This window comes from Oryctolagus cuniculus, chromosome 10, assembly GCF_051225735.1.
Source record: "Oryctolagus cuniculus isolate XC-2025 breed Fujian yellow rabbit chromosome 10, ASM5122573v1, whole genome shotgun sequence".
NCBI lineage: Eukaryota > Metazoa > Chordata > Mammalia > Lagomorpha > Leporidae > Oryctolagus > Oryctolagus cuniculus.
The window spans coordinates 115,920,089-115,945,923 of NC_142876.1; the positions used below are offsets into that span (position 1 = coordinate 115,920,089).

At 47.5% G+C, this 25,835-nt stretch overlaps 2 protein-coding genes and 1 long non-coding RNA gene across 13 annotated transcripts in view; 2 read left to right on the plus strand and 1 right to left on the minus strand.

Moving 5' to 3' along the window:
• The window catches only part of FGD5 (FYVE, RhoGEF and PH domain containing 5), a 113,078-nt gene extending 110,252 nt beyond the window's left edge, over positions 1 to 2,826 (plus strand). For all 4 annotated transcript variants that reach the window (XM_089306588.1, XM_051852550.3, XM_051852551.3 and 1 more), the window contains 2 exons: positions 928 to 1,079; positions 1,645 to 2,826. In XM_089306588.1, the coding sequence (XP_089162714.1) occupies positions 928 to 1,079; positions 1,645 to 1,681 (189 nt within the window). In that variant the 3' untranslated portion in view covers positions 1,682 to 2,826. The remainder of the gene's footprint in view (positions 1 to 927; positions 1,080 to 1,644) is intronic.
• A 7,441-nt stretch (positions 2,827 to 10,267) lies between these two features.
• Positions 10,268 to 25,816, minus strand: LOC149124446 (uncharacterized). 4 transcript variants are annotated; one of them, XR_016215055.1, is made up of 2 exons: positions 13,311 to 25,816; positions 10,268 to 11,701 (listed from the first exon to the last, which is right to left on the minus strand). It is a non-coding gene; the product is annotated as an uncharacterized LOC149124446 (long non-coding RNA). The 4 variants fall into 4 exon arrangements; XR_016215056.1 differs by lacking the exon at positions 13,311 to 25,816 and adding an exon at positions 12,572 to 12,702; XR_016215058.1 differs by lacking the exon at positions 13,311 to 25,816 and adding an exon at positions 12,532 to 12,667.
• Positions 12,648 to 25,835, plus strand: part of NR2C2 (nuclear receptor subfamily 2 group C member 2) — an 82,113-nt gene continuing 68,925 nt past the window's right edge. For 2 of the 5 annotated variants that reach the window (XM_089306596.1, XM_089306594.1), the window contains exon 1: positions 12,648 to 12,978. The gene's annotated coding sequence lies outside the window, so the exon portion shown is untranslated. Of the gene's footprint in view, positions 13,200 to 25,835 lie in introns of all 5 variants that reach the window. The other 3 variants (XM_051852566.3, XM_070051050.2, XM_089306605.1) reach the window with 3 other exon arrangements.

Here is a 25,835-nt window from a genome sequence, read left to right on the forward strand (position 1 = left end):
TCACACCAGGCACTCCACCATGGCGTACAGGGCACCTGAAGCAGCAGCCTAACATGCTGTGCCCCAGTGCCCGTTCCCCTAGCACTTGTTTATAACCAGTCCTGTTGTCCACAAGTGTAGAATTTTACTTCTTCCTTTCTGATCTGTTTCTTCTTGCCTTGATATGATGGCTAGGACCCCTGCAGAGTGTGGTACTGAGTAGTTTACGAGCAAACGTTTGTGATGTGAGCTGTGGGTGTTTTATTAATGTTCTTTATCAGACAGCTAGTTCCTTCCTACTCATTTGTACTTTATTATTCCTACTCATTTGGCTTTATCTTGAATGGGTTCTGGATTAGCAGTCTTTGAAATTGATTCAAACTTTTTTACACAAACTCCCCTTTCTCCCTCTCCCCCTTCCACTCTGATGTGTTTGTCTGTTTTTACAAAGCCTGTATTATTGGTGAACGTGTTTCTTATGTACCCAAGTACAAAAATATCATTGTATGTGAAAAGCTTTTTCCATGGAGCACTGTTTTAAGATCCGTCTCTGCCCCTGGGTACCTGTCGTCAAGCCTGCCCCCTGGCTTCATACCGAGGCACGGCAGGGAGAATCAGCACAGAATCCATTATCACAAGTGAATCCACAGAGCCCACTGATGACTATTCAGGCCTCTGGGAAGAATGTGGGGTGAGCTGGTGGCCCCGGGCCAGGGTCGCTCTGCCCCTGACTAGCCGTGCAACTTTGGGCCACTCCCTTCTCTGTGCCTGTTTCTTAGACCAGAGATGGCAGCTTCTGTCCTCATTAAAATCAGGGTGGAAATGCATGGTCCCTACTAAGCTGTGTCCCACTGTGCAGTTTGTGTCCTTCCTTGGGTCTCAGACTGGAGGGTGTGGTGTGTGGGGTGGTTGGTGTGTGACCCCGGCATTCCTGTCCTCGCTCCACAGGACAAAGCAGCCATGGAGAGTATGCCCCTGCTGGGCTTCACCATCACCCCCGAGAAGGAGGGCAGCAGCGAAGCAGGACCCGTGTTCCACCTTTACCACAAGAAAACCCTCTTCTACAGCTTCAAGGCAGAGGACCCCAGCGCAGCTCAGAGGTACTGCAAGTAGCTAGCCCCATGTCTGCTCGCCTCTCACGAGCACCCTGCTTGTCCCCATGGCTGTGACGGGTTTTGCTGCAGCCATCCCGTCCACCAGTTCCTAGAGTCTGCACACCAGTCACCTGTGCATGCACAGTGATGAGAAAGGAACTGGAAAACAGCACCACCTACGACACTGTGGCCCTTGTAAGGTCAGAGTCAAGGTGATCCTGGTCCAAGAGCAGGGCACACACAGCGTAAGCGGACAGCACAGGCTGCGTGACCGCCGTCCCCATCTCAGCTGGCGCACATACACTGTAGTATTCGCATGACAGAATCCCCAGCATGGGTCTCAAATGCCTCCCGTTGTCCTATGACAGGTGATGACTACAGTTGATCCAGACAGGCACGCACTGAATCAGCAAATGCCGCACTGTGTTCAAGGCCTTCTGCTAACCATGTAAAACATGTTTGGGAAGCTGGGATGAATGTGACCTGGTCTGCAACTTGCAGCTGACTCTGTAGGTCTGAGACCAGTCTCAGGCAGGGCTGTGACCCAGGTGCCCTCTTCTCTGTTGTGCAGGTGGATAGAGGCCATGGAAGATGCCAGTGTATTATAGCAGTCGGCAAGCAGGCAGACTTGGAACACTCTCAGGCTGACGTGAATCCTTCCAGAAGCAAATCCACGTCTCCATTCCTCCAGACACACTCCTGGACGCAGCACAGGGTGGGACCTTTCTGCCGTTAACTCCCCATACCTTCACCAGCGAACCCTGCAGGAATATTTATGGACCGTTCCTTTCTGTGTGGGTTTGCCACCCTCTCCCGTCATAAACTATTTCCTTACCCAACAATAAGTTAAAACCTAGTAACACAAAGACGTGGAAACCAATAGAGAAGTAGAAATACAGGCTTTTTAGTAGCAACGTGTTTTTACAGTTCTACTGTGGTAAGTTTTATCTTCAATGATGTCAATTTCGGTGCCTCAGGAGAAATGAGAACCAGCCAGTAAGGAGCAGCGCCTCTCGACAAAAGCACTTTATTGTTTTACTGAGCTGCAGCCTCTGTTTTCAAGTGATTCATTTAAGTCAGCTGCAGACACGGAGTCCCATGGACTGATTTGCACCCAGTCCTCTCACAAGGGTGTACATAAAGCTTCCACAGCCCTGGTGGTGGCTGCAGGGACCAGGGATGGGAAAGGGAGCGTTTTCACCTCCAGCTGATGCTGCGAGCTGTATCCTGACTTAACTTATTCAAGGGGGCTTCCTCCCTCCGACAGCCATCACCAGCACTGGGAGTGCCATGACAGGCAGATCCAGCCCTATAGGTCACCACTGACCCTCTGCAGCCAGGGTCCACTTAATTTATGGTGTGCCTTCCTGTGTTCAGCCCACTCAAGCTATGGCCTCACACTGTGGCATGGAAACCTCCTCTTGTTTCAGACACACAGGAATCCTTGGGCTGAATTATCCAATCCTTTTTATTTGTTACGAGAAGAGAAAAACAAAGTATCACCGGGAGCTTATTTATCTCAGTCTGGACACACACAAGATGGCTCCAGTCACAGGGCACTCACTCATGCTGAGGGGATGAAAGAACGGGGTGTAGCTGCTGCAATAGGAAACAAGTATATCATTTTCTGACCTGCTGCCCCACCCCACCCCACCCCACCCCACCCCTCCCCTAAAAAAGGCATTTGCTGACAAACCTTTTGTAAAAAGTATCATCTCAAGGACTTAGTTATAATAAATATTTTCAGGGGAAATGTTTTTCTATTTTAACTGTTCTTTTGAAATGTTGGCATTCAACATATAGTGTCACACACTAGGTGACTAGACAGACAGTTCTGTTCATTTCTGAGAGTGTAATTCCAGTAGAATCCTTTTCACCATCTACATACCTAAATGCTGAGCCTTTAAAAGCACACTTCAGTGCAGCCATGCGCCTTATCTGTGGTGTCACTTTCTGTGGTTTCATTTACCTGTGGTCAGCCACAGTTGGAAAATAATTCAGTTTCAGATAACTTTTACTGTAGAATATTGTTGTTATGACTATTAAATCTAATGTACCATATTTATCAAGTATGCCTGTATAGGAAAAACTATATCAAAGTACTTCAAAACACTCATGGGAAAATAGAATTAAGATAACATTTATTTTGGTGCAGAAACATGTTGAAATCCATGGTTTTTTTTCATAATATACATTTTTCTATAAATGCTGATACATAATTTCAAAAATTTTTGCACCAAAATGCACTCTTTAATTCCACTTCCTGTGAAATTCCTGAAGTACACAGGTGTTGAGGCCTTGGTATTATCACTGGTCTCGGGCATCCCCTGGGGGTCCTGCAACACATCCCCAGGCATCAAGGAGGATTGAACCAGGCGGCACGAATGTCCTCAAGCTTCTCGCTGTTGACCTCATCAGCTTCTGAATTCCAGATAAAATTGTGTGCTAAAGTCATCTGAGGGTCTTTCCCTTGCTAACACCATATTTTTGCTGCTCTGAAGTGAAACAGACTTTATTTATGAAAACACCACTCGGGTAATAGATAAAACATACCAGGTGGGTTTTGGCCACCATATATCCTCCATAGCCCATGTGTGACAGGGTGAAGACCTTGTTTTCTCTGGACCCTGTGTTACCAGTCGCTCCCATGCTCCTTGCTCCTTCCGAGCCCTTCTCCTTGTCCAGCCCATTTCATGCTCTCCCATCCAAGGCACCTGCCTGCCACTAGTCACAGAAAATGAAGCCATCTGGCCAAAGGGCACTTCTTCCCCTGGGCCAAGACTCTTGTGAAGGGATCCGTTGTGACACCACAGTGATACTGTGTGAAGCCTCAGCAGTACAGAGATGAGCTAACTCAGGCACTGGGCATGTCATCCATTTTAAGTGACTGGGAGTCAGGAGGCCTGATGTCTTTGGTCCCATGGAGATTATCCTAGCTGCTCCCCAAGGCCTGAAGCAAAAAAAGCACAGGCTGAGCATATGTGTGTGGTCTAAAACCCACCAAGCCATGAGCCCTGCTCTCAACTATGCAAACTGAAGAGGATCCATAAAATCTGTTATCAGTGCACACACACTAGTGCTAATGGATGTGAGTTGCTAGTCCTAATTATTTTACAGATTGGAAATATGCTCAAAGTTTTTCTGGTCAGGCTGGTACAACTGATGGACTCATTCTTCCCGGTATGCAGGTGGGTCCTAGGCTAATAACAGGGCAGGAGGAGCTGATGGGCACTTGCATCTTTGCGTGTACACAGTGGTAAGGCCCTGGCAGCCCTGCTTCAGCACCCAAGGCTGCTGTGGTCAGAGCCCTTTCTTCTAGTGCTGACTTTTTTTGTATTGACAATACAAAGGTCACTCAGAGAAGCCCTAAATGGGGAACAAGGCTACCGTGGCTGCAAGTGGTAGCCTGGAACCAAGGTTTTTTTGTTTTTTAATTTTGTTTTTTAAGATTTATTTGAAAGGCAGAGTTACACACGGGTGTGTGTCTTCCTTCCACTGGTCCACTCCCCAGATGGCCTCAATGACTGGAGCTGGGCTAGTCTGAAGCCAAGAGCTTCTTTTGGGTCTCTCACATGGGTGCAGAGGCTCCACCAATTGGGCCATTTTCCGCTGCCTTTCCCAGGCACATTGGTAGGGAGCTGGATCAGAAGTGGTATGGCCAGGATGATGCCAGCAGCACAAGTAGCAGCTCTGATACCAAGTTTGTCACAGGACACAGTTGATAATGTGCTGCAATGTTCTTTAATTCATTCAGCCTGTGTTTTGTGGCTTCTCTGATCATGGAGGCTTCAAGCTTGTGCACATTCATATTCAGTGGGGAGAACAGCCATGTACACACTACATTAGGAAATTAGCTCAAGACCAAGTCCAAAGGCAGGGTAGGTCAGGATTAGACAGCGTACTATCCCCAACCAAGTACTTCAGGTTTTTCTGACGTGCTGTCCATGCTGTCAGTTTGAATTCTTGGGAACCAGTTCTAGAATCAATCTCTAACTGCTGCTTATGGTTAGGGCTACAGGACTCCCTGGTCACAGCCACCATGGAGGCAGAGCTGGCTTCCTGGAGCCAGCCCTCCAACACCTCTCCAAGACCCACACTTCCTTACACCTGTCCACTTCTTAGTTTGTCTCTAGAAAGGGGATCATCAAGACTGGCACAGACTTCTCTGAAAGACGGATGGCTGCTATGGATTCAGCCTCATCGTCCATCCTGTGAACCACATCTTTTGGAAACCTCATGGTTTGGGTTGGCACAGAATGAACAAGGACTGTGCCTTGCCATGGATTTGGGAATTATCTGATGGAGTACTCACAGGGCAATTATTTGGGCATCCACTTAATCAAATGCAATTGTTACATCAATACCCAAACATTAGTGACTTCTCTCAGGCCCTTAGGAGATCCTCTGTGGGATTAAGAAGTGCTAGGAGCCTTAATCTTAGTTCTCCATGGGGATCTGCTTAGGTAAATTCCATTATTATCCCCATTTTTCAAATAAGGAAACAAGATTACAAACACAGGATCACACACTGGCAAAACCGGCAGTAGGGCCCCAGCTTCTACAGTTCCTGTAAGTGTCCAACAAGATTCCCCAACAGTAGGGATGGGGATGGGGCGCAGGGAAGACAGGGAAGGGGGAGCTCAGGGTGCTGTGAATCAAACTCAGTCCAGTCCCTGGCAATCTTTGCTCATCACCAAATCAAGACTGCAGCAGAAACACCAATTTACAAGGTATACCCCCACACTTGGCTGAGAAGAAGTGACTCGAGCAGAATGAGAGCTTGCACTGATGCCATCAGACAAGACCCAGGACACTTCTAAAATCTGACACCATGCCAAGCATTACAGTCCATGAGGGGAGAACCAGTGTCACTGCTGCTGCTCAGGCACCACCACCAGGCAGCACCCAGCCAGACATCTCCTTCCACACACAACATCCTCTGGAGAAGCTCCTCAGCCTTGAGCCCATCCTCATGATACCCTGCTGACCATGAGAGATCCTGTGGAACACATTCCCTCCATGGACTTCCTGTAGAGACAGCACCTGAAGCTGCAGTGCCATGGAGGGCACTGTGCGTGCAGACGATTGACACACACTGCCTTCTCTGCTTTCATCACCCTTTGTCTTTCAAGGATGCTGTTTGAACAGACCAACCAGTATAGAGACAGCACGCCCACAACAGCAAAAAAGGCTTGTAAGACAAGTTTTTGTTTTGTTTTAGCTTGCAGCCATGTTTCTAAATCTCCAGGAACTAACTGTGCAACATAATGGGTCTCAACCCCCAAGTTATCTCAAGAGAACAGAACACAGAGTATATCCATTCTGCTTAAGGACCATTTTGTGCATACACTGATGGCTGGTGTAAAATTTCTACGTACAGATGAGATTATGGTAAAAAATAAACCACTGGTTTAAGAGTACCAAGTACAAAGTTGTTAGACACATGAGCCAAAATGAGACTAAAACAAATGCAAATGTAAAGACATAATTCCAGTCTTATATTTTGAATGGCTTCAAAAATTTAACAAGCTTTCAGGAACAGGCATCAAGTTCATGGTACACCTACACAAATTATTTTAATCACAAAATGGATACTGTAGCATCCATAAAGGAAAACCAAATCATTGATATAATTATGAAAAGCTTCTAGGAGCTCAGAGTTAGAAATATTATAGGGACTTAAAAGAATATGCTTTGTACCAGCTGCTCTTAAATTACATTTTCAATAGTGACCACTACTCTTACTTATATAAAGATTCTCCACTTAACACAGGAGCTGCCCAAATGACTTCAAATGTCAATGCTAGGATCTCACCTTTAGGCTAAGGCTTCAAAAAAGTACAACTCACGTTGTCTCTGAAGGTGGACCTGGAGTAAAAGGATATGAAAAGTTGGCTGTTATCTATTGCGTTCATCAACAGCTATATCCAAAGATATTGTGGTAAAGCATAGGCAACAAGCCCTGTGTTCTTAGAATTTCTCTTAAACAGATGTGAGGAAGAGATGACATCGCCCGTAAGTGTGTGGTCCTTCAAATCCATTGGCCTGCAATTATCCAACCTTACAGTATACCCTGGAATTCATGCTTGGGTCATGGAGCCATCCTGTCAGGAGCAATATGCATTGAAATACAAGAGAAATTCCTTCCTGATGGCTGTGGTAACTGGCCATGCCCTAAAGCACAAGACTGGCTGATTCTGACATGCATAATTATGAAGTTGTTATAGGTACAAAATAAGCTTCTTTAAAATATGGCTGTAATACTATTCAGTATGACACTGAATCTTACTTTGTGAGACAAGATGAAAAATAATAGTCTTCACTATAATTTCATGAATTAAACTGCAACCTTTGACCTACTCAACAAAGAGCCCATTTTCACAATCACGAGGATGAGACACGCTCACTCCTCACAAAGAAAGCAAACTAAGTTCTCTTGCAGAAAAACTACAAGAGGTAAAACATTTGCTAAACAGCATATTTCAAAATTTTAAGTTTTACATGGCACAAGAAACACTGGAAGGTGCTTATCTACATAAATTAAAGTGCCCCATTCAGGAATTAGGTCAGGACTATGAACTTCCTTCCACACCCAGCCACCCTGCAAGGTGATGCTCCAGCCAGACCTTGCAGCAAATGAACTTGGGGTTGGTGCTTTTGTCCAAAGAGTAACAGGGACTCTAGAACATGGGGGGCCGCCAGAGTGCTGGCCACCCAGCTGCCACCACCCTCCTTAGCTATCTACAGATTGTACTAGTCAAAGCTGATACACAGCTAACTGATAATTACCTCCTCCTTGTATGAGTGCTGATGGTCTGAACCTTAACTAAAACATCTATGCACAAATCAAACAATGTTGAAAGCTGAAGCCTCAAGAAACACACAGATATTAATCTCTAAAATTAGTTAGCTGAAAAAGCAAGGTTAATATGATTGGGGTGTTTTTTGGGGGGCTAGAAATTTTCATTCAACTCTCCGAAGATGAAGGTTAAGTGGCTGACTGTGGTGCACCTACACCTGAAGAATTCTGAGGGACTTAGGCCAGGTGTGGTATGAAGCTAAACGTGCTAGTTACTGCAGCCAGCTCAATCCGAGAAGTCAGGTATACACCCAGTGACTCTAAGCTTAGTACAGGGAAAGTGCTCTGGGAAGGTGGGTAACTGAATGGATTGTTCCTGAAGCAGATTGTGCGTTCTTGAGATGATGCTGAGTTGAAGCTTAACATCCACAAGAGTGGGTTCCCTCACAGAGAAAAAGGGCAGGAGAGGTCCCTGGAGGTGGCGCGCATGCTACGTGGCATGCTCACACCTGGAGTGATATCATTCAGGAGCACTGGTACTGCTGGTTACTAGACTGGGAGCCTTCCAATGCTGTAAAATAGGTCAGTGACAAGAACAAAGCTTTAGTAAAGCCCCTCTGGCCTTCCATTTAAAGAGAAATAAACCTAAGTGTGGTAGATTCTGTCAAAGATGCCCACAAGTTAAAGGGTCTTCAAAAGGCCCATTAAAATGTGTATTATGAATAAACTACGTATGGGTTTCAAAAAATTTCTACTCTAAAAATCATGTAGTTCCATTTTCCATAAACTTTCTGAAGTACGTCACAGCTGCCCTCCTGCAGGGGAGTACATGTTCCCCACCCTTAATGCAGGCAGAACTCAGTGATGGCCTCAAAGCAGCAGACGAAGTGACTCTCTAACTCAAAAACGGCACTTTTTCTTTTGCCACTAGTTCTCAGAGAACAGAGGGAAGGAGGGAGGCAGGCCGAGGTGGTGCTGGAGGTGTTGTGATATCAAGCAGCACCACCTGAGCTCAGTTAGGAAGCCTTTCATTTCGGATGGCTCAGACTCCAGGCTGCAACAACGAGGGACCCCACAGAGAACCACCTGACTCCCCTAGAACTACAAGACTTTAATACCAACATTTGAGGTTTTAAGACTACTAAGTTTTGATGTGATTATGCAGTGACTGATAACCAGAAAACATTTCTTGGCTCCTTCCCAAAACCCACTAAATACACACACACAGCTTGAAGGACAAAGAGAAAGTCCAAGCAGCAGCACAGGGTATGGAAAATGTCAGTCTAGATTTGGGAAGATGTAACTGTACAGACATGGGCTAACCTGGCATAGAACAACATCCTCACCACAGTTCCTTTGGAGGGGACAGCAGTGAGACAACCCCAAGACCCCTGTCCTTGGAAGGAGCTGGGAAGCCGGAGTCACAGATGTCCTGAAAAGCCAAGGCAGGACTACAGAGGACAACCAACTCAGTATCTACAAGGGTCCTGAGACCTCAGATCCCTGTGTCCCACCCTATACACAAGTGACTGTCCTTCTATGCAGGAAATAGGATGACAACATTCTCTGGGAATAACAAGTACCCGAACTTGGGAAACTTGGACACAAAGGTAGCCAAGAGCAGAGGTACACGTCATTGAAAACCGTGCAGCTACAACTCCGCAGGCTCCCCAGTGGAAAACTGCTCTACTTCCTCAGCCTCAAGATTCAGAGTCCCTAGGAAAGCAACATGTAAAGAGTAAAAAACATTGCTTTAAATAACCCATACTCTTGAACTAGGGAAACAAGGGTAGGTACATTTTTAAGAGAACAATTTTCCATCACACTCAAACTGGTTTTACACCTCCCCATAAAAATCAAGAACTGCTCTAAGATACCTGAGTGACATAAAATTTAGAAACAGCTCCTTTTCAAAGGACAAGAAACCCTGGTCAGAGACAACAGGGGAATGACTCTTTTGGGAGAGAGCTAGGAAAGACAACGCTTCCAGTGTCCCTGTACCACCAATCCGCAATAGGGACAATGGTCTTTTTCTGGGGCAGAACAAGAGCTATTTACACAAAGGTAAGATCTCCCCAACAGGCCTGAGAGACCAACAGGGGTTGACTGTGACAGAGCAAGCAGGGGAGCAGACCCAGATGTTCTGCGTCCTCAAGGACAGAGCACTCAACACAAGTCACTGTTAACAGTGCTTCCCAGCTTGCCGGCCACAGGCTTTAGGCCGATTCTCCTGTCTAGGCCTCGCCCTCTTCAGCTGTACAAACAGGGTAATACCACCCACTTCACAACATTATTATAAACAGGGTAATATGTAAGGAATGTGCAATCTGGTGTTCAAAGGTTATGTCCATTCAGATTTCACATTCTTAAAAGAAAAAGACCAATAGCAACTGTATGAGAGTTAAAAATTTATTTTACAATGGTACGTAATACACAAATGATAACAGAAGTCTGATGAAATTACTATGTTATAAAGCATAAACTTACCAAAAATTAATATAAACTTACAAATATGTAAGGTTAAGTATTAAGCCTTCCATCTATAAGATTACAAGTTATCAGTTATTAATTTACATCACAAAAACTTTATGCTCACAAAAGCAGAACCTTTACCAGGAAAAAACCTTCTAATAGTAATTTAAGAAATTCAGCACATCTACAAATATTTTCAATCAAAATTTGATTTTCAGAGTCAACATTTGTTATTTAAAGGCAGATTTAAAATAACTTTGGATAGCCAAATATGTACTCCATGCTAGGTACCAGATAAAATTGTACTATACAGTTCCAGCTCTCAAATTCAGAGACAAGTCAGACTGACCACAGATAAGTCAGGGAAGCACTGGGGCAGAGGAGGGAATACCACGGTCTCACCCAGCACTCTCTGCAAGCAGTCCCAGGTTACAGGCCATTGAGCTCATCTGCCAACACAGCGACAATGGTATGGGTATCATTCACTTCACACCGACTGCCCCAGGCACTACACTAAAGGCTGAGATGGAGACAAAGCACACCCTACAGGGCTCCTAGTGTGCCCAGGGGCTGAAAGGGCTGAGGACAGCCAGATGTACCATCACTCACAGGAGCTCCTTTTATCCCCAGCCCTATTAATTTCCTGACAGGACCAAAGAGCTCTCTTTTTTAAAAAGGAAAAAAAAAATTCTAAAACTGTATTTCAAAAGGTGAAACCACCAAAGTTTTGTTGTTTTGTCAGGTAGATCTGTAGTTTTGGAGTGAAATCAGTGCCTATCAGAATTACCTGTGATGTTTACAAGTACCCACGCCAGGGCCAGGCTTTACCCAAAGCTTGCTGCTTCAGAAACCTCTGGGAGCCTAGCAACTGAGGTACCCTCCCAGTCAAAAATGCTCATTTTAAAGGCTAAGGCAAATGTGCATGGTTTTTACTAATGGGATTTCCGACACATACATACACATAGTATGATACATACAACCTATATATTTTTTTTAACTATAAAATTTCTTACAAAGCCATTTAGAGTTTTCATTAAAGACTTCCAAACACAATAGAGAAAAAAAAAAAATCCAGAGCAATGCTGAGCTCAGCTGACAGAGGCCTTAAGGTGCCGATACTGTGCATATTCTGTGTGTGTGTGCATGTTTCAGGGGAAGAAAAGCTGGCCAACCCCATCAAGGTTATGAACCCCTGCTACTACTTTCACTATTAACTGCCTACTGAACCGTTACAAATGGGGTACACTGATGCAGCTGGTTCCCGACACAGGCTGGCATCCAGAAGGTTACATCACAGCCGTTTTCACTTACTGTGCTCGAAACACAGGGCAGATTGCTCACCGGTCAGTTCCCACACCTAAGTAAAATCAAAGAACAGTGCTTCACTTCCACAGCTAGAGTATTACAGGACAGGAATCGGAGAACTAAGCCAACGCAAAACATTTAGTATCTCCTGCAAATGCACTGTTTCAGAAAACCCCTCTCGCTGATAGGTAAATTCTTACACTGAACACTCTATCTGGGAGCATTAACACTAAAAACATTTCTTCAAAGTGCACGTTTCCAAGTTTCTCAGAGTACTGTCACCTCGGGCTCACGGCCTACACAACGGTGAAAATCTTCCAGAGAGAGGAGCCTTTCCGGCCTCAGTGTCTGTGGTTCCCCTAACACTACACAAACGCAGCTCTTTTGCCCACTTTGAAAGGTGACAACAAGGAGAGAAGGCCAACAGCTGCGTTTTGAACAGTTCCTATCCAACCATCATTATAAGCTTACGGACAAAATCCCCAACGCTGGGCGGACCATGCTGATAAAAACGCCATATGGGAACTGCTAAGAAAACAAGTTAACCCATCAGTCTAAGTATTTCTTCCCAGTAAGAGACACGCAGAGGGAGAAACCCGTTAGCACAGAATCTGCGGCCTACAACGCCGGGCGACGAGGCGCGCGCAGCCCGGCCCAGAGGGTGCTGCAGCTCCCAGGCAAGTCGCCACCGGGGAAAACCTGGGGGCTCCGCGGGCCCCGGGAGGCCCGGGGGGCAGCCTTCTCGCTCGGACCTGCTGTCCGCACACCGAGGCGGCCCCCGAGCTCCAACTCCGACTCGGCCCGGGCCTTTCCGCACCGTACCCGACACCGCTCCCTTGCACCTTCGAAGCCCCAACAGGGAGGCCCACACCCGCCGCCGACCTCGGGCGCTCTGCGGCGAGGGCCCCGCTCCTTCCCTCACCGGGGCGCGGCGAGCTCCGCGGAGGCCGTCCCGGGCGAGCAGGCCCCGCCCCGCCGCGCGCGGCTCGCGGTCCCGCGTGGGGCGGGCCTGCCCCCGAGCAGCGGCGCGCGGCGTCCGCGGGCTCCGCGGGCCGGGGGCCGGGAGCCGCCACCCAGGGCCCGGCGGCCGAGGCGCGGCCCGCAGCCCGCAGCCCGCGGGCCGGATGGCCCGAGCGCCGGCCGCGGCGTTCCGGTGCGCGCGCGCGCCTCAGCCAATCGCGTGCTCGCCCGCCCCCCGCCGCCGCGGCGAGGCTGGCGCTGGGAAGAGGAAGAAGAACATTCGCCCTCCTCCTCCCAGCGCGCGGGCGGCGGCGGCGGCGGCACCGGGGTCACGAACTCTGACCTTTCACTGACAAAAACAATAACAAACCCCTCCTTCCCCGCGACCCCGGCGGCGCCCCCGGGCCCGCCCCCGCCTCCACCTCGGCGTCGCCTCCCGCCCGCGGCCCCCGCGAGCCCGCGGCCCCCGGGGCTCCCGCCATCCGCCGACTCCGGGAGCCCGGCCTCGCCGCGCCCTGCCCTCCGCGCCGGGGGCCGCCCGCCGCCGACACGGGACCTGCTTCCAGGCCGCTGTGGCGCCAAATCCTGAGGTAACACCGAAAAGGGGGTCGGGGCGGGCTCGGGCCGGCGGCGGCGGAGGGGGCGGGCCTGGCGCGCGGACATGGAGGCGCCGCGGCGGCGGCTGAACCCGACCCTTTTACCTTTGCCACGGGGCGGCGGCGGCGGCGCCGGGCGCTTTGCATAGTGGGCCGGGCCGCTCCCCTCCCCTCCCCGCCCGCGGCCGGGCGAAGCGAGAGGGCTCCCCCTGACCGGCCCGGCCGGCGCGAGGGTGGGGGCGGAGGGGGAATGGCCGCGGCCCCGCCTCACAGTTGGCCCTCCGCCAGCGCCGCCATTTTGTTCTCGATAGAGACAGCTCCGGCTGGGCCGGCCTCCCCTCCTCCTCCTCTTTATCCTCCTCGACTTCCTTGCAGTCCCTCCTTCCCTCGTTCCCCGGCCGCTCGCCCCGCCGCTTCCCGCCTGCAGTTGGCGGCCGCCCCGGCCCAACCGCCGTGTTTTCTGAAGGGGAGGGCGGAGGAAGAGGAGGAAGGCGAGTGCAGGGCGCGACCTCGTGAGCGACGTCTGCGCCGGCCAATTGGTGCCCAGATAGGAGGGCCGGGAGCCCCGTGGCGCCGCCCCCGGGCCGCTGCTGATTGGCTCGGGCGGGAGGGGGCGGCCCCCCGGCGGCGCGGGAGACCTGGCCGGGGCGCGGCGTGAGGCCGGGGCGGCGGGGGCCGGGCCGGGGGCGGGGCGCAGGGGGCGCGGCCTGAGTGAGGGGCTGGGCGCCGGCGTGGGCGAGGGGGCGGTTTCGCTGGGCCTGCACCTAGCGCCTAATGGATGGCGGCGAACAATCATTTTTAAGCCTTTGAAGCTTTGGGAATCCACTGCGCGATCTCTTGTCAAAGAGCGTTTTGGAACTCGGACGCCATCCCAGGCTCTTACCCGGATTTTCAGCTTGACCCTGGGCGAATCTCTCTTTCCGAGGCCCTCCGTTTCGTAGCCTGTAAAATGAGGATGGTGGGCGTTCTTGCCAGGGCGGACCTCCCTTCGCAGTATTGTTTAAGGGACTCGACTCAGAAAATGGAGTCCAGGCCGCTTCTCGAGCCGCACCGTGATGTAAAAATGGTGTTCCTGTTAAAATGCGGTGTGGAGCCGCCAGGGGTGCGGAGCGTAAGGGCTTGAGAACGCGGTTCCCAGGTGATTGTCTGCTCGTTCGTTTATTACAGACGCATTCACCTAGTTTTAGGCGCTGGAGATGCCTCCAGACAGCAGCTGGACGACGGTCCTGCCCCCCTGGTGTTGGGGACTGAGGGCGTGAACCGTGATGAAGGGAAAGTGGGTGATGTGCTCCTGAGGCCCGGGGGCCGACTTGGCTGGGATGCTCAGGGGAGGACTCGTGTGGGAAGCAGTGGAGACCCCGGGGCAAGCGGTGGATGCGGGTTGTGGCCGGAGAGTGTTTGGAACTGTTCGCTGCCCTTGCTGTCATCCCACTCTGCCTCCTGGCTAATGTCTGTGAAATGTGACAAAGGTAATGCAGCCCAGATCTGCGATTTAATCATTAAAAAGAAGACGTTCCAGGAAAATACAGCCATCAAGTGAATGGCTGGTGTCAGAAAGCCACTATTTCCAGGTGGAAGTCCTTTGTATCCATCTTCAATTCTGAGCCCCACTGATAGCCCAGGCACTATGCGCTGCGCCCGGAATGTAAAGGTGACTGAGACACTGATCCTCAAACTTGTGTCAGTGTGACTCCACACCTAGGCGTTCTGCTCCTTTCCGTGCCCCCACCTTCCGTACTGATACAGATCTGTGCACATACATGCACACCTAAAATGTTTAAAGGGGAAGTTCAGTAATGGTGTAATTAACCTAACAGCTCCAACATTTGCTAGCAGTGTGATTTAGGGTAAGTTCTCTAACCTTCTTGAACCTTGTTATCCTTGTTTGTGCAGTAATAAAACCTTTCTTCTACAGTTGAGGATTAAATAAGTTAATGTAAATAAGTGCCTGGCACATAGTAAATACTCAGTAAGTAGTTGGAATTACTGTCATTATGAAGTACTAGTTGTCAGCTGCAGATTTTGAACTTGTTAAATGGAAGAAATTGTAGGCAGGGTGGTATGGGGGCAAAAACAGGGTTATGTCATTGGATTCTGCCTTTAACGCTTTTCAGTCATTCACTTGGCGTCCAGACCAAAAATTTATTTAGAAAACAAAGCAGTGGAACAGAAGAGCATTAACCAAGAGTAGGGTGCTTTTCATAACTTTTTTTTAAAGGCATTACGTTATTCAAGTCTTGCTGCAACCCCTGTGATGGTAAAGGCCCTCTTCCTGCTCCATATTCAGAAACCCTCCCAGCACTGGTCTTTATTTTGCTAGCCCTGTATCCCTAGCTCCCTGTGCGCTGGACACTCTGGCCCAACTAACCTCCATGTCAGTGTGGCTTACTCTCCACCACAGGCTCTTTCACACTGCGGTTCCCTGGCCCTAAAATATTGAAAACGCCAGCCACCTACCTGGGCCTGCAGATCTGGTCAGCATCCCTTCCCCTAAGGGAAGTGCCCCCTGATTCTCCCTGCCAGTCCACGTCAGGTTTCTTTAGGTTATATTTGTTTCTCTATAACCCTCTCTGACTTAGTAAGTACCTGCTCTGTTATGTGTTTGATGACTGTCTTGTCCTCACCACACTGTAAGTTGTAGGAGAGCAGGAATCGTTTTTGCTCACTTTTGTGTATCCAGCACTTAGTAGAATGCCTGACACTATTTGTTGAGTGGATGAATTGTTGGTAATTTATGATAACTAAGTTGCTGTCCAAAATGGGTACCTTTTTATGTGGACTCGTTGGGCTGTTATATAGCTCTCTGAGTAATAAAATGTCTGTTATGGTCCTTGGCAGGACCTCCACTGCAGGGAGATATTAAATGTGGTAAGATGATCCATTTGAATCCTTTTTTCACGAATTATATGGTGATCTTTTTTAAAGACAAGAAATAAGTATAATTAGTTGATTATAAGTTCCTTTATGTGAAAGTAACTTTACATGTGAAGAAATAAATAGCCCTAATATATCATTTACTTTTTAAAAGAGATTTATTTTCTTTTCATGTGAAAGGCAGAGATCTTCTACCTACTGGTTCACTCACCAAATGCCAATAACAGTCAGGGCTGGGCCAGGCCAAAATACCTCTACCCAGGTCTCCATCATGGGTAGCAGGGACCCTGAGCACTGCAGCCTCATCTGCTGGCTTCTCGGGGTGCAGCTGGGTCTGGAAGCAGGCACGCCCGTCTGAGATGCGGCGTCCCAGCTGTTAGAGCAGAGGCCTGCTCCATGTCACTGCCATTGACTGAAGAAACCAGGCCCAGAGTCCCTGTGATTATCACGAAATCAAACATTCTAGGTTTGGGAGCTGGCGTTTGGCCTAGCAGTTAAGACACCCACTTCCCGTGCTCCAGTGCCTGGGTTTGATTTCCAGATCTGTCTGCCAACTCCAGTTTTGTGCTTGGTGGTCAGTTGGGAGGCAGCAGGTTATGGTGTAAATAGCTGGGTCCCTGACACCACATGGGGGAGACCTGTATTAAGCTCCTTGCTGCTGGCTTCAATCCTAGCACAGTCCTGGCCTTCGCAGGCTTTTGGAAAGTGAACCAGCAGTTGGGAGGTCCTTCTCTGTCTCTCTCTGATGCTCTGCCTCTCGAGTAAATTACTTTTTTTCTTTTTTTTATATTTATATTTTATTTTATTTAATGAACATAAATTTCCAAAGTACAGCTTATGGATTACAATAGCTCCCCCCCCCATAACTTCCCTCCCACCCACAACACTCCCCTCTCCCACTCCCTCTCCCCTTCCATTCACATCAAGATTAATTTTCAATTATCTTTATATACAGAAGATCAATTTAGCATATATTAAGTAACTTTTTTCAACAGTTTGCACCCACACAGAAACACAAAGTGTAAAATACTATTTGAGTACTAGTTATAGCATTAATTAAACCCCTAAGAGTAATTGTGTATTAATTAAGAGTTCAACCAATAGTTTTAAGCAGAACATAAAAAATACTAAAATGATGAAGTATTAAGTTCTTTTTTTTTTCTGTTTCTTTTTGTTTGCTTGTTTGTTATATGTTTTTTTTTTATTTAATAAATGTGAATTTACAAAGTGCAGCTTTTGTGTTGTTGTAGCTCCCCCCCCCAACCTCCCTCCCTCCCATGGCCCTCCCCTCTCTCACTCCCTCTCCCATCCCGCCCTTCATCGAGTTGTTGTCATTGCAGATTAAAGAGCAGGGAAGAAATCCTTAGTGGGTTTGCAGAGAGTTGGAAATTGAAAGTCTCTGTAGCCTTTAATTTTAAATATTTATCATTGCAAAGACAAATTGAATCGTGCAATGAAATTACTGAAAAATCACCTTGTAATTGCTTTATCAACACCAGAAGTAGGTTTTATAAAGTACCTGTCAAGCTTCCACTGGAAAGTCTGGTAAATAGAACAGTCATGTTCACTGACCTAATACAGATTTTTAAGATGGGCATATATTTTAATAACAACAGCAGTCGGCCGGCGCCGCGGCTCACTAGGCTAATCCTCCGCCTAGCGGCGCCGGCACACCGGGTTCTAGTCCCGGTCGGGGCTCCGGATTCTGTCCCGGTTGCCCCTGTTCCAGGCCAGCCCTCTGCTGTGGCCAGGGAGTGCAGTGGAGGATGGCCCAGGTGCTTGGGCCCTGCACCCCATGGGAGACCAGGAAAAGCACCTGGCTCCTGGCTCCTGCCATCGGATCAGCGCGGTGCGCCGGCCGCAGCGCGCCGGCCGCGGCGGCCATTGGAGGGTGAACCAACGGCAAAAAGGAAGACCTTTCTCTCTGTCTCTCTCTCTCTCACTGTCCACTCTGCCTGTCAAAAAATAAAAAAAAAAAAAAAAAAACAACAGCAGTCAATAGTTTTATCCATTTTTAGATAATTTTCTCTCCTTTTCAAGGGTTTTTGGTGTCAGTTTCTTGAACTCATTACTCAGGGTAATCAAAGAACTGATAGTTTAATGAAAAAGCTACTTACTGCTTCTGGTAGTTGTATGTGCAATGACCTTGAAGTTTTTTCACGATCATTCCATTGTAGAGAGAAGAAAAACACTGCGCGTAAGTTTCCTCACTTTGTGAGGACTTCTCTGAAGTGTTTGACTTTTGTCTCCAGGGAATCAAGTGCCAGTGCAAGAGGGTGGACAGAGTTGGGCTGAGAAGGCAGAACGACATGGCTCTCGCACCGCACCCTGAGTGGGTGCCCTGTGAGGCTTACACATTCCCCATTTGTACCTGGGAAGGAGGAAGCCACTTGCTGTTGGAAGAAGTGAGGACAAGGGAGGCGGGCCTGTGTTGGAGCAGCCTCCCCTTGAAGCGTTGGCGCTGTGCCGCTGGACGCTGAGTCCAGCTTGTCTCCAAATACTGAGAGCCCTGCTTTGGGATTGTTACCTTTGAGTTCTCTTACTTAGGTGCTGTGTGTGCCTTTCCTCCCCCGGAACAGATCCAGATACAGCCTTAATGAGCACCACCTAGACAGAGTCTGGGAAGGAGTGTAAGATCTCAGCGAGAGCGGGGTCCTGAGAGCGCATCTGGTCCAGGCTCACACTGGACACGGAACTGCCTGCCCGGTTTTAGCTGACCTCGGTATTGCTGATGAGGAGGAAATTAAAAAATGCTGACTTTTTTCTGTGTCTGATCATCATGCCTAACTTAATGGACACATCCATGCTCCTGTCACACTTTGTAAATGACAGGTTCTTCCTGATTTATTGTGGGTGTTTGCTTTCAACCTAATGTGTTTGGAGGCCGAGACTCTGTCATTCCTGCCATCCTGCTATTCCTTTCTTACTGTCTCTTGTCAGCTGCTGCTACCCAGGTAGCAGGTGTGCTCCCCTGAGTGCCAGAGAGGTTGAAGCAGCAGGAGCTTCGTACCAAAAGGCTGGGCCTGTCTGGGAACAACATGTGTGCAGTGATGAGGACACTGAACTGAGGGGATGAAAGCCCAGATCAGGGCTATGGAATAGGATGTTTGCAAAGGGCACAGTAAAAGCAGATTGTGAACCCTGGCATCTGGGAGTTTTGCAGTAGAGGGCTAGAGGTGAATTAAAAAGGCAAAAAGAGGAGGCTAGCTGAGACTCTTAACTGTCCTTTCTGATTCACTTCTGGACTCCAGGGAGCCTATGAAGATAACAGTCAGTGTTAGGAGATTAGAAAGTACTTCTCCACTGTGATAAGGGACCCAAAGCCCTTTAATAGAGGCCGAACTTTTTCTGCCATAATTGTTGACAACCCCAAAGATTCTCATTCCTGGAAAGGATGACATGTAGATAGGAAGGGATTTTGTTCCCTGATTCCAAGTGTAGAAGAAGGTATCCCTTTATCCTGTTCGGTTTTGTGGGAGGTGAGAGAGAAGGTATTGGGGCCAGCAGAACAGGGCAGCGGCTGCTGAAGATTGAGGGGCAAAAACGAGAGGCCCGTGGAGCTGGGCTCACACGGAGGGCGTCTTGGTTTGACAGGGAGCTACCTTGTTTACCTTTGTTGAGCATGTATTGATAAAGCGAATTCAGGGAAAAGAAGTGTCCCGCCTCACTGTCCACAGGTGCCCTCCAAAACTTCCGTAGCTGCCTCCTCCTGTGGCCAGCTGCTCTCCGAGCAAGTGCAGAGCTGAGGGTGGATGGCTCTTGAGTCACAGTCATTTCATGATGTTTTTCCCCTGGTGGTTTTTATGTACAGGGAATATGATAATTATTTGTGGCACATTTCAGCAGTGTCATTTGTACAGCCCTTCTCCCTCTTAGCAGAGGAAATAGCTTTGGAATTGAAGAAATCACCTTTTAATCGCTTTATCGAGGCTAAAAGCAAGTTACATGTCAGTGCTCAGCTGAAAAGGCTGCTCATCAAAATGCGTTTGACCTATCTAATACATGTTGTAAATTTTTTCCTGATAGTATTTCTTTTTGAAGAAGTCTAATTGTGAAAAATAAGGAAATTTTCAAGTAAAGAAAGACTGTAGTGCATCAAAATCCTTGTATAAAAATCTTGATACAAGCGGTGGTCACAAGAGCTCCAAACCAGAAAAAGCCTCATTGTGCGGCAGCAGTAAAGTGGATAACCAGAGGCACGGCGCTGCTCTGCACTGTCCACAGCAGCTACAGTGGAGTGACTCCTCACGGTTATCACAGACGCTGAGGAAAGTCGCACAAAAACGTGGACTACACACTTCCAAAAGAAGCAGAACAGCCCTGGTGCTAGAAGTCCGGAGAGGAAAGGGAAGTTAGTGACTGCGGGGAGGGTGCAGAGGGGCCTTTGTGAGCGCTGGTAATGTTCTGCTTTCTGCTGTGGCATTTACATGTGTATCTAGTGAGAAATCAAATTATGATGTATGCACTTTTTTTTAAAGATGTATTTATTTATTTGAAAGTCAAAGTTACACAGAGAGGGGAGAGGCAGAGAGAGAGAGGTCTTCCATCCGATGGTTCACTCCCCATTTGGCATCAATGGCCGGAACTGCACCAATCTGAAGCCAGGAGCTTCCTCCGAGTCTCCCACATGGGTGCAGGGGCCCAAGCACTTGGGCCATCCTCCACTGTTTTCCCAGGCCATAGCAGAGAGCTGGATCAGAAGTGGAGCAGCCAGGTCTTGAACCGGTGCCCATATGGGATGCCGGCACTGCAGGCCAGAGCATTAACCCACTGCGCCACAGTGCTGGCCCCAAAGTATGCACTTTTATATTTGCATGTTGCAGCTCAGTAATACTTTTTACTTTTAAAAAAGATGGTAACATCATCTTCATGGTTTTAATCAACATGATTAGTATAGGAAAAATTTTGAGGGAAAAGTGTGCTCAAGTTTCAAAAGAATTGTTATGGTCTGTTAAGAGTACTACCTGGGTGGAGCTGGGTCAGATGTTTCTGTTAATATTGAAATACAGTGTTTGTGCAACATATTTAGTAATTAGTGATTGTGTAAATCAGTTAAGTGATCTAGCTTATGCACCAGCATTGTGGTGACAGCGGGTTAAACCACCACTTACAACATCCTGTTTGAGTTCTGGCTGCTCTGCTTGTGATCCAGCTCTCTACTGTTGTACCTGGGAAGGTAGTGTAAGATGGCCCAAGTATTTGGGCCCTTGCCATCTATATCGGAAACCCAGATGGAGTTCCTGGCTCCTGGCTTCAGCTTGGCCCTTCCCAGGCCATTGGGACCATTGGGGGAGTGAACCAGTGGATGGAAGGTCTCTTGGTCTCTCTCTTCCTCTTTTCCTCTCTCTCTTTATCTGCCTTTCCAATAAATAAAATAAATCTTCCAAAAAGAAAAGAAAATTCAAAAAATAAATGATTTAGCTTACTAATATAAGTTTGTGTGCTTAATTAACTGGTTTCCTGCCCCCCCCCCTTTAAATTTTTCATTTATTTCCTCTTTCTGGGGAATTACTTTGTTGGGCCATGTGTTCCAGAGGAACCGTTGTGATTTTAGAGTCAAAGAGGTTATGAACTGGAACCGCAGTCCCATCATTTGGTGGCTGGATGACTGGAGTTGGTTAAAATCTATTTTTTTCCCCAGGGCCAGTGTTACGGCATAGCAGGTAAAGCCGCCACTTGTGACACCGACATCCTATGTGGCTGCTCCACTTCCGATCCAGCTCCCTGCTAATGGCCTGGGAAAGCAGTGGAAGATGGCTCAAGTGTCTGAGCCCATGCCACCCACCTGGGAGACCCAGAAAAAGCTCTTAGCTTTAGCCTGGCCCAATGGTGGCTGTTGGAACCATCTGGGGAGTGAACCAGTAAATGGAAGATCTCTGTCTCTCCCTCTCTCTCTCTAACTCTGACTTCAAATAAATAAATCTTTTCTCCACCTACCTTGGTAGAGCTAATCCTATCTATTCAGGAGGTATGCTGGTGATCAGATCATGCATAGTTTGATACAGAGCACTTCATAGGTACCTAGGAAATCTATCCTGCTTTCCTTCTGTCCATCTTCCTGTAGCTCATACTAGTACAATTGAAGAGAGTCCACATCAGCCTTGAATTTGGACCCTTTGTAAGGTGAAGAAAACTCCACCGTGTGCAGTGAATTTTAGAACTGTCCTGGTTGTGTAGGAACTCCTCGCAGGCTAAAATCACATCTCCTGTTCACTCCTTGTTCCACCTGCCTACCCACAGCACTGCTGTCCGTTTCTTTCAGCCCAGATTTTTAACATGGAAAGAACCATTTTCCTATGGAGAGGCACAATGGGCAGGGAATTGCCTGACCTAGGAGCTAAATAACCTTTGAGTTTAAGTAGTGATAAGTTGTGGATAGGATATATATGTAACCTTGACCTTAGAGGCACCCCCATGAATAACTTCTCTGTTGATGGGCATAAACCTGCCTCTTAGTATCCATTTGAGAAAAAAAAAATTTTTTTTTTCAAGAGCACGGTCTGGTCAGAGCTAGATTGATTGAACACTGTAAGGAAGCAGCAGGTTGGCAGATCAGGTAGGGGCTGACAAATGCTTCTACTTATTTTAATTTGAAAGAATGAGAGAGAATGGTATTATTCATCAATCTCCTATTCACCCATTCACTCCCCAGATGCCTCCAGTAGCCAGGACTGGGCCAGGCCAAAGGCAGAAGTCAGGAACTTCGTCCAGGTTTCCTACGTGGGTGGCAGGAGCCCAGGCACTCGGGCCATCATCTGCTACCTTTCCAGGCACATTAACAGGAAGCCAGACTGGAAGTGGAGAAGCCAAGACTCGAACTGACACTGCAGTGTGGGATGTGGGCACCTCAAGTGGCAGCTTAACCCCCTATACCACAATGCCTATGCCCCAACTATCTTTCTTGAGCTGTGTATTTTTCATTTTTTATTCTCTTTCATGCTAACTAGATTATATTTTTAAAAAATTTTCCTGGGCCAGCGCCATGGCTCACTTTGTTAATCCTCTGCCTGCAGCGCCAGCATCCCATATTGACGCCAGGTTCTGTCCCAGTTGCTCCTCTTCCAATCCAGCTCTCTGCTGTGGCCCGGGAGTGCAGTGGAGGATGGCTCAAGTGCTTGGGCCCTTGTACCCGCATGGGAGACCAGGAGAAAGCACCTGGCTCCTGGCTTCGGATTGACGTAGCTCCGGCCGCAGCGGCCATTTTTGGGGGTCAACCAATGGAAGGAAGACCTTTCTCTCTGTCTCTTTCTCACTGTCTAACTCTGTCACATAAATAAATAAAAAAAAATTTTCCTGTAAGCATAAAAAGTTCTGAAAGACAAAGTATAATGAAACTTAAACTGAACACTGTACTTACTGAGCAGTTCTGTACCCGTAGTATTTTGCAGATACTTAGTAGGTATTGATTTTTAATATTTTTGGGATTTTTATCCTAATTCAACTCTTTAATTTTGCCCAGCTGCACAATTTAACAGGATTACACATGCTGTATGTACATTTATATAATACATATATATTTTATTTTAATGGGGATCCTGTGTCCAAGTGAGAGACCTTTTCCTAATGGTAATACATGTTTTATTTTCTTGAGAAAGTGGAAGTTACATTGTCAGCTTCTGCCTTTGGTAGCTGTCATGCATGCATGTCATGCATGATCATATGCCCTGGGCACAGCACAACTGTATTTCAGACCCAGTCTTCCCAGCAACCTTGTATGGTCACTACTAGAGAGATCAGCTTAGTGTCCGAACCGCAGAACCAGACACCTTTGTTTGTAAAAAAAAAAAAAAAAAAAATCAAGATGGAAGATACTTTGAATGTTACATAATTATAGCCATGTAAAACATAAATATGAATGATTTGAATCAGTTGATTGTAGAGGGAAACGCAGACTCATCTGATCCTGTCAAGGAAGACAGGATTTCCTTGTTCCAGGACTTGTTTGTTGTTATTTGAGATACCACCTCCTGCCACTGCCTGCGGAGAGCAGGGCTGGACTGTCCTAGCCACTGCCAAGACTGAGGGGTTTCCACAGAGCCCAGCTTTCACTGCAGTGGGGTCTGTAACCTGTTTGACTAAAGAAACTCTGTTTAGAAGGTTTAGTCAGCTGTCACGCTCTTTGCAGGCCTAGAAGAGTTGATTCAAAGCCACTGTTGCGGTTTTTGTGCTTCTTTGCTAAAGGGATGATATGATGTACTTAAATTTGAAAAACTTTACACTGTAGAACCTGCTACAAAAGGCCAAGAAATCATGATTTACTTCTGTCCTTTTTTTGTCCGTATTTCATGTTGTAATATATTGTTCCCTGTGTGCTGTCCAGGGAGAAGTCACTAGTTGAAGTTGAGTTTAAGAATCTGCCTTCACCGCTAACCACTTCATAACTGGCTTCCCATGTACAGTCTTCATTGCCCCACTGCTGCACAGCGACATTTTTTTAAGATCCGTCTGTGATTGTGTCTTCCTCTGCCAAGTTCCTAATAGTTATGCATTGTCTGCAGTGCTGGTCTTTCTCCTCCGCTGACCTCTACAACAGTTCTCTCCAGGTCGTCTGCACTTCCTTGAGTGTGCCCTTTCTTTGTCCTACCTGTGAGTTTCACAGATGGTCCTCTCTGCTTAGAACTCTCCATCCACGCTTCTTTGCTTGCTGAATTTCCACTCTTCCTTCAAGATACTTAAGCCTTGTTTAATTTTCTCCTGCCCTGTAAAATCTTCACTGAACTTCCCCAGGCAGAATGGCATGCTTCCTCTAGAGGGTGCTCATGGTAGCCTTTGCATTGCATAGACACTGACTGGTTTCCTTTGAAAGTTTATCAAGGACAAAGCACTCTCTTTTCTCTTCCCTCCCTGTTTACTGTGGGTGGTGGTGGTGGTGGTGGTGATTAGTTCTCAGCAGTTCATTGCCAACTTCATGGCAGTTGCTTGGTGAAGTTGGTAGAGGTGGTCAGGCTTGATTAGTTTAAGATGGCCAGGAGCCAGTGTTCCACAGCACTTCTTTGACTGAAGATACTGGATCTTAACAGCTGTAGGTTCTTTTCTTTAAACAAATTGTGTGTATGGACAATCTTTGAAGGTTAGAGAGTTGAATTAGTCAAGTACCAGACTTTAAAACTCAGGTTTCTGTGCCAGAGGCTTAATAATAGTCCCTGGTATAGAGTAACCACTTTCTAAGAGCTTTGTTTGTGTAGTTTGTACTATTAAAAAATGGAATTTTTTGTCCAGATTTTAATTTTAGATTACATTATTCTAGTGACTATGGTTATCAGACTACATGTAGACCCAACCCATTGTTGCTTGGAGCTTCTCATTGTAGGGGACAGCCCCTAATTGATAACCACTGCCCCATACCCTTTCCAAAGACCTCTGCCCTTTCTCACTGTGTGATGTTTCTGTCTCTAGGAGCACCTATGGCTGTGTTAGCAGTAAGCGAAGTTCAGGTGAGAGCCTTGTTCTCTGACATTATCTTACCCTTTGTAGTTAAATATTCCCTCGCCCCCTTCCTGAAGTCTCTTGAGAATTTTGTTCTCACATTGTGATATCCGGGAAGCAGCAGCTTCTGTATGTGAAGATAGGGTATGGCATGTGACTCAACCTGTTGTCAGAAGTGATGAAATGAAGATACTTCTTGGAAACTACCTCTCACTGGTCTGCTCTGATTGGATGTAAATCTTTATTGAAAGCACTTGCTTAACATAGTTCACTCTTATTCTCATTCTTTGTCTCTGCTTGTTTTTCCAGAAGGTGTACACTTCTCCTTGA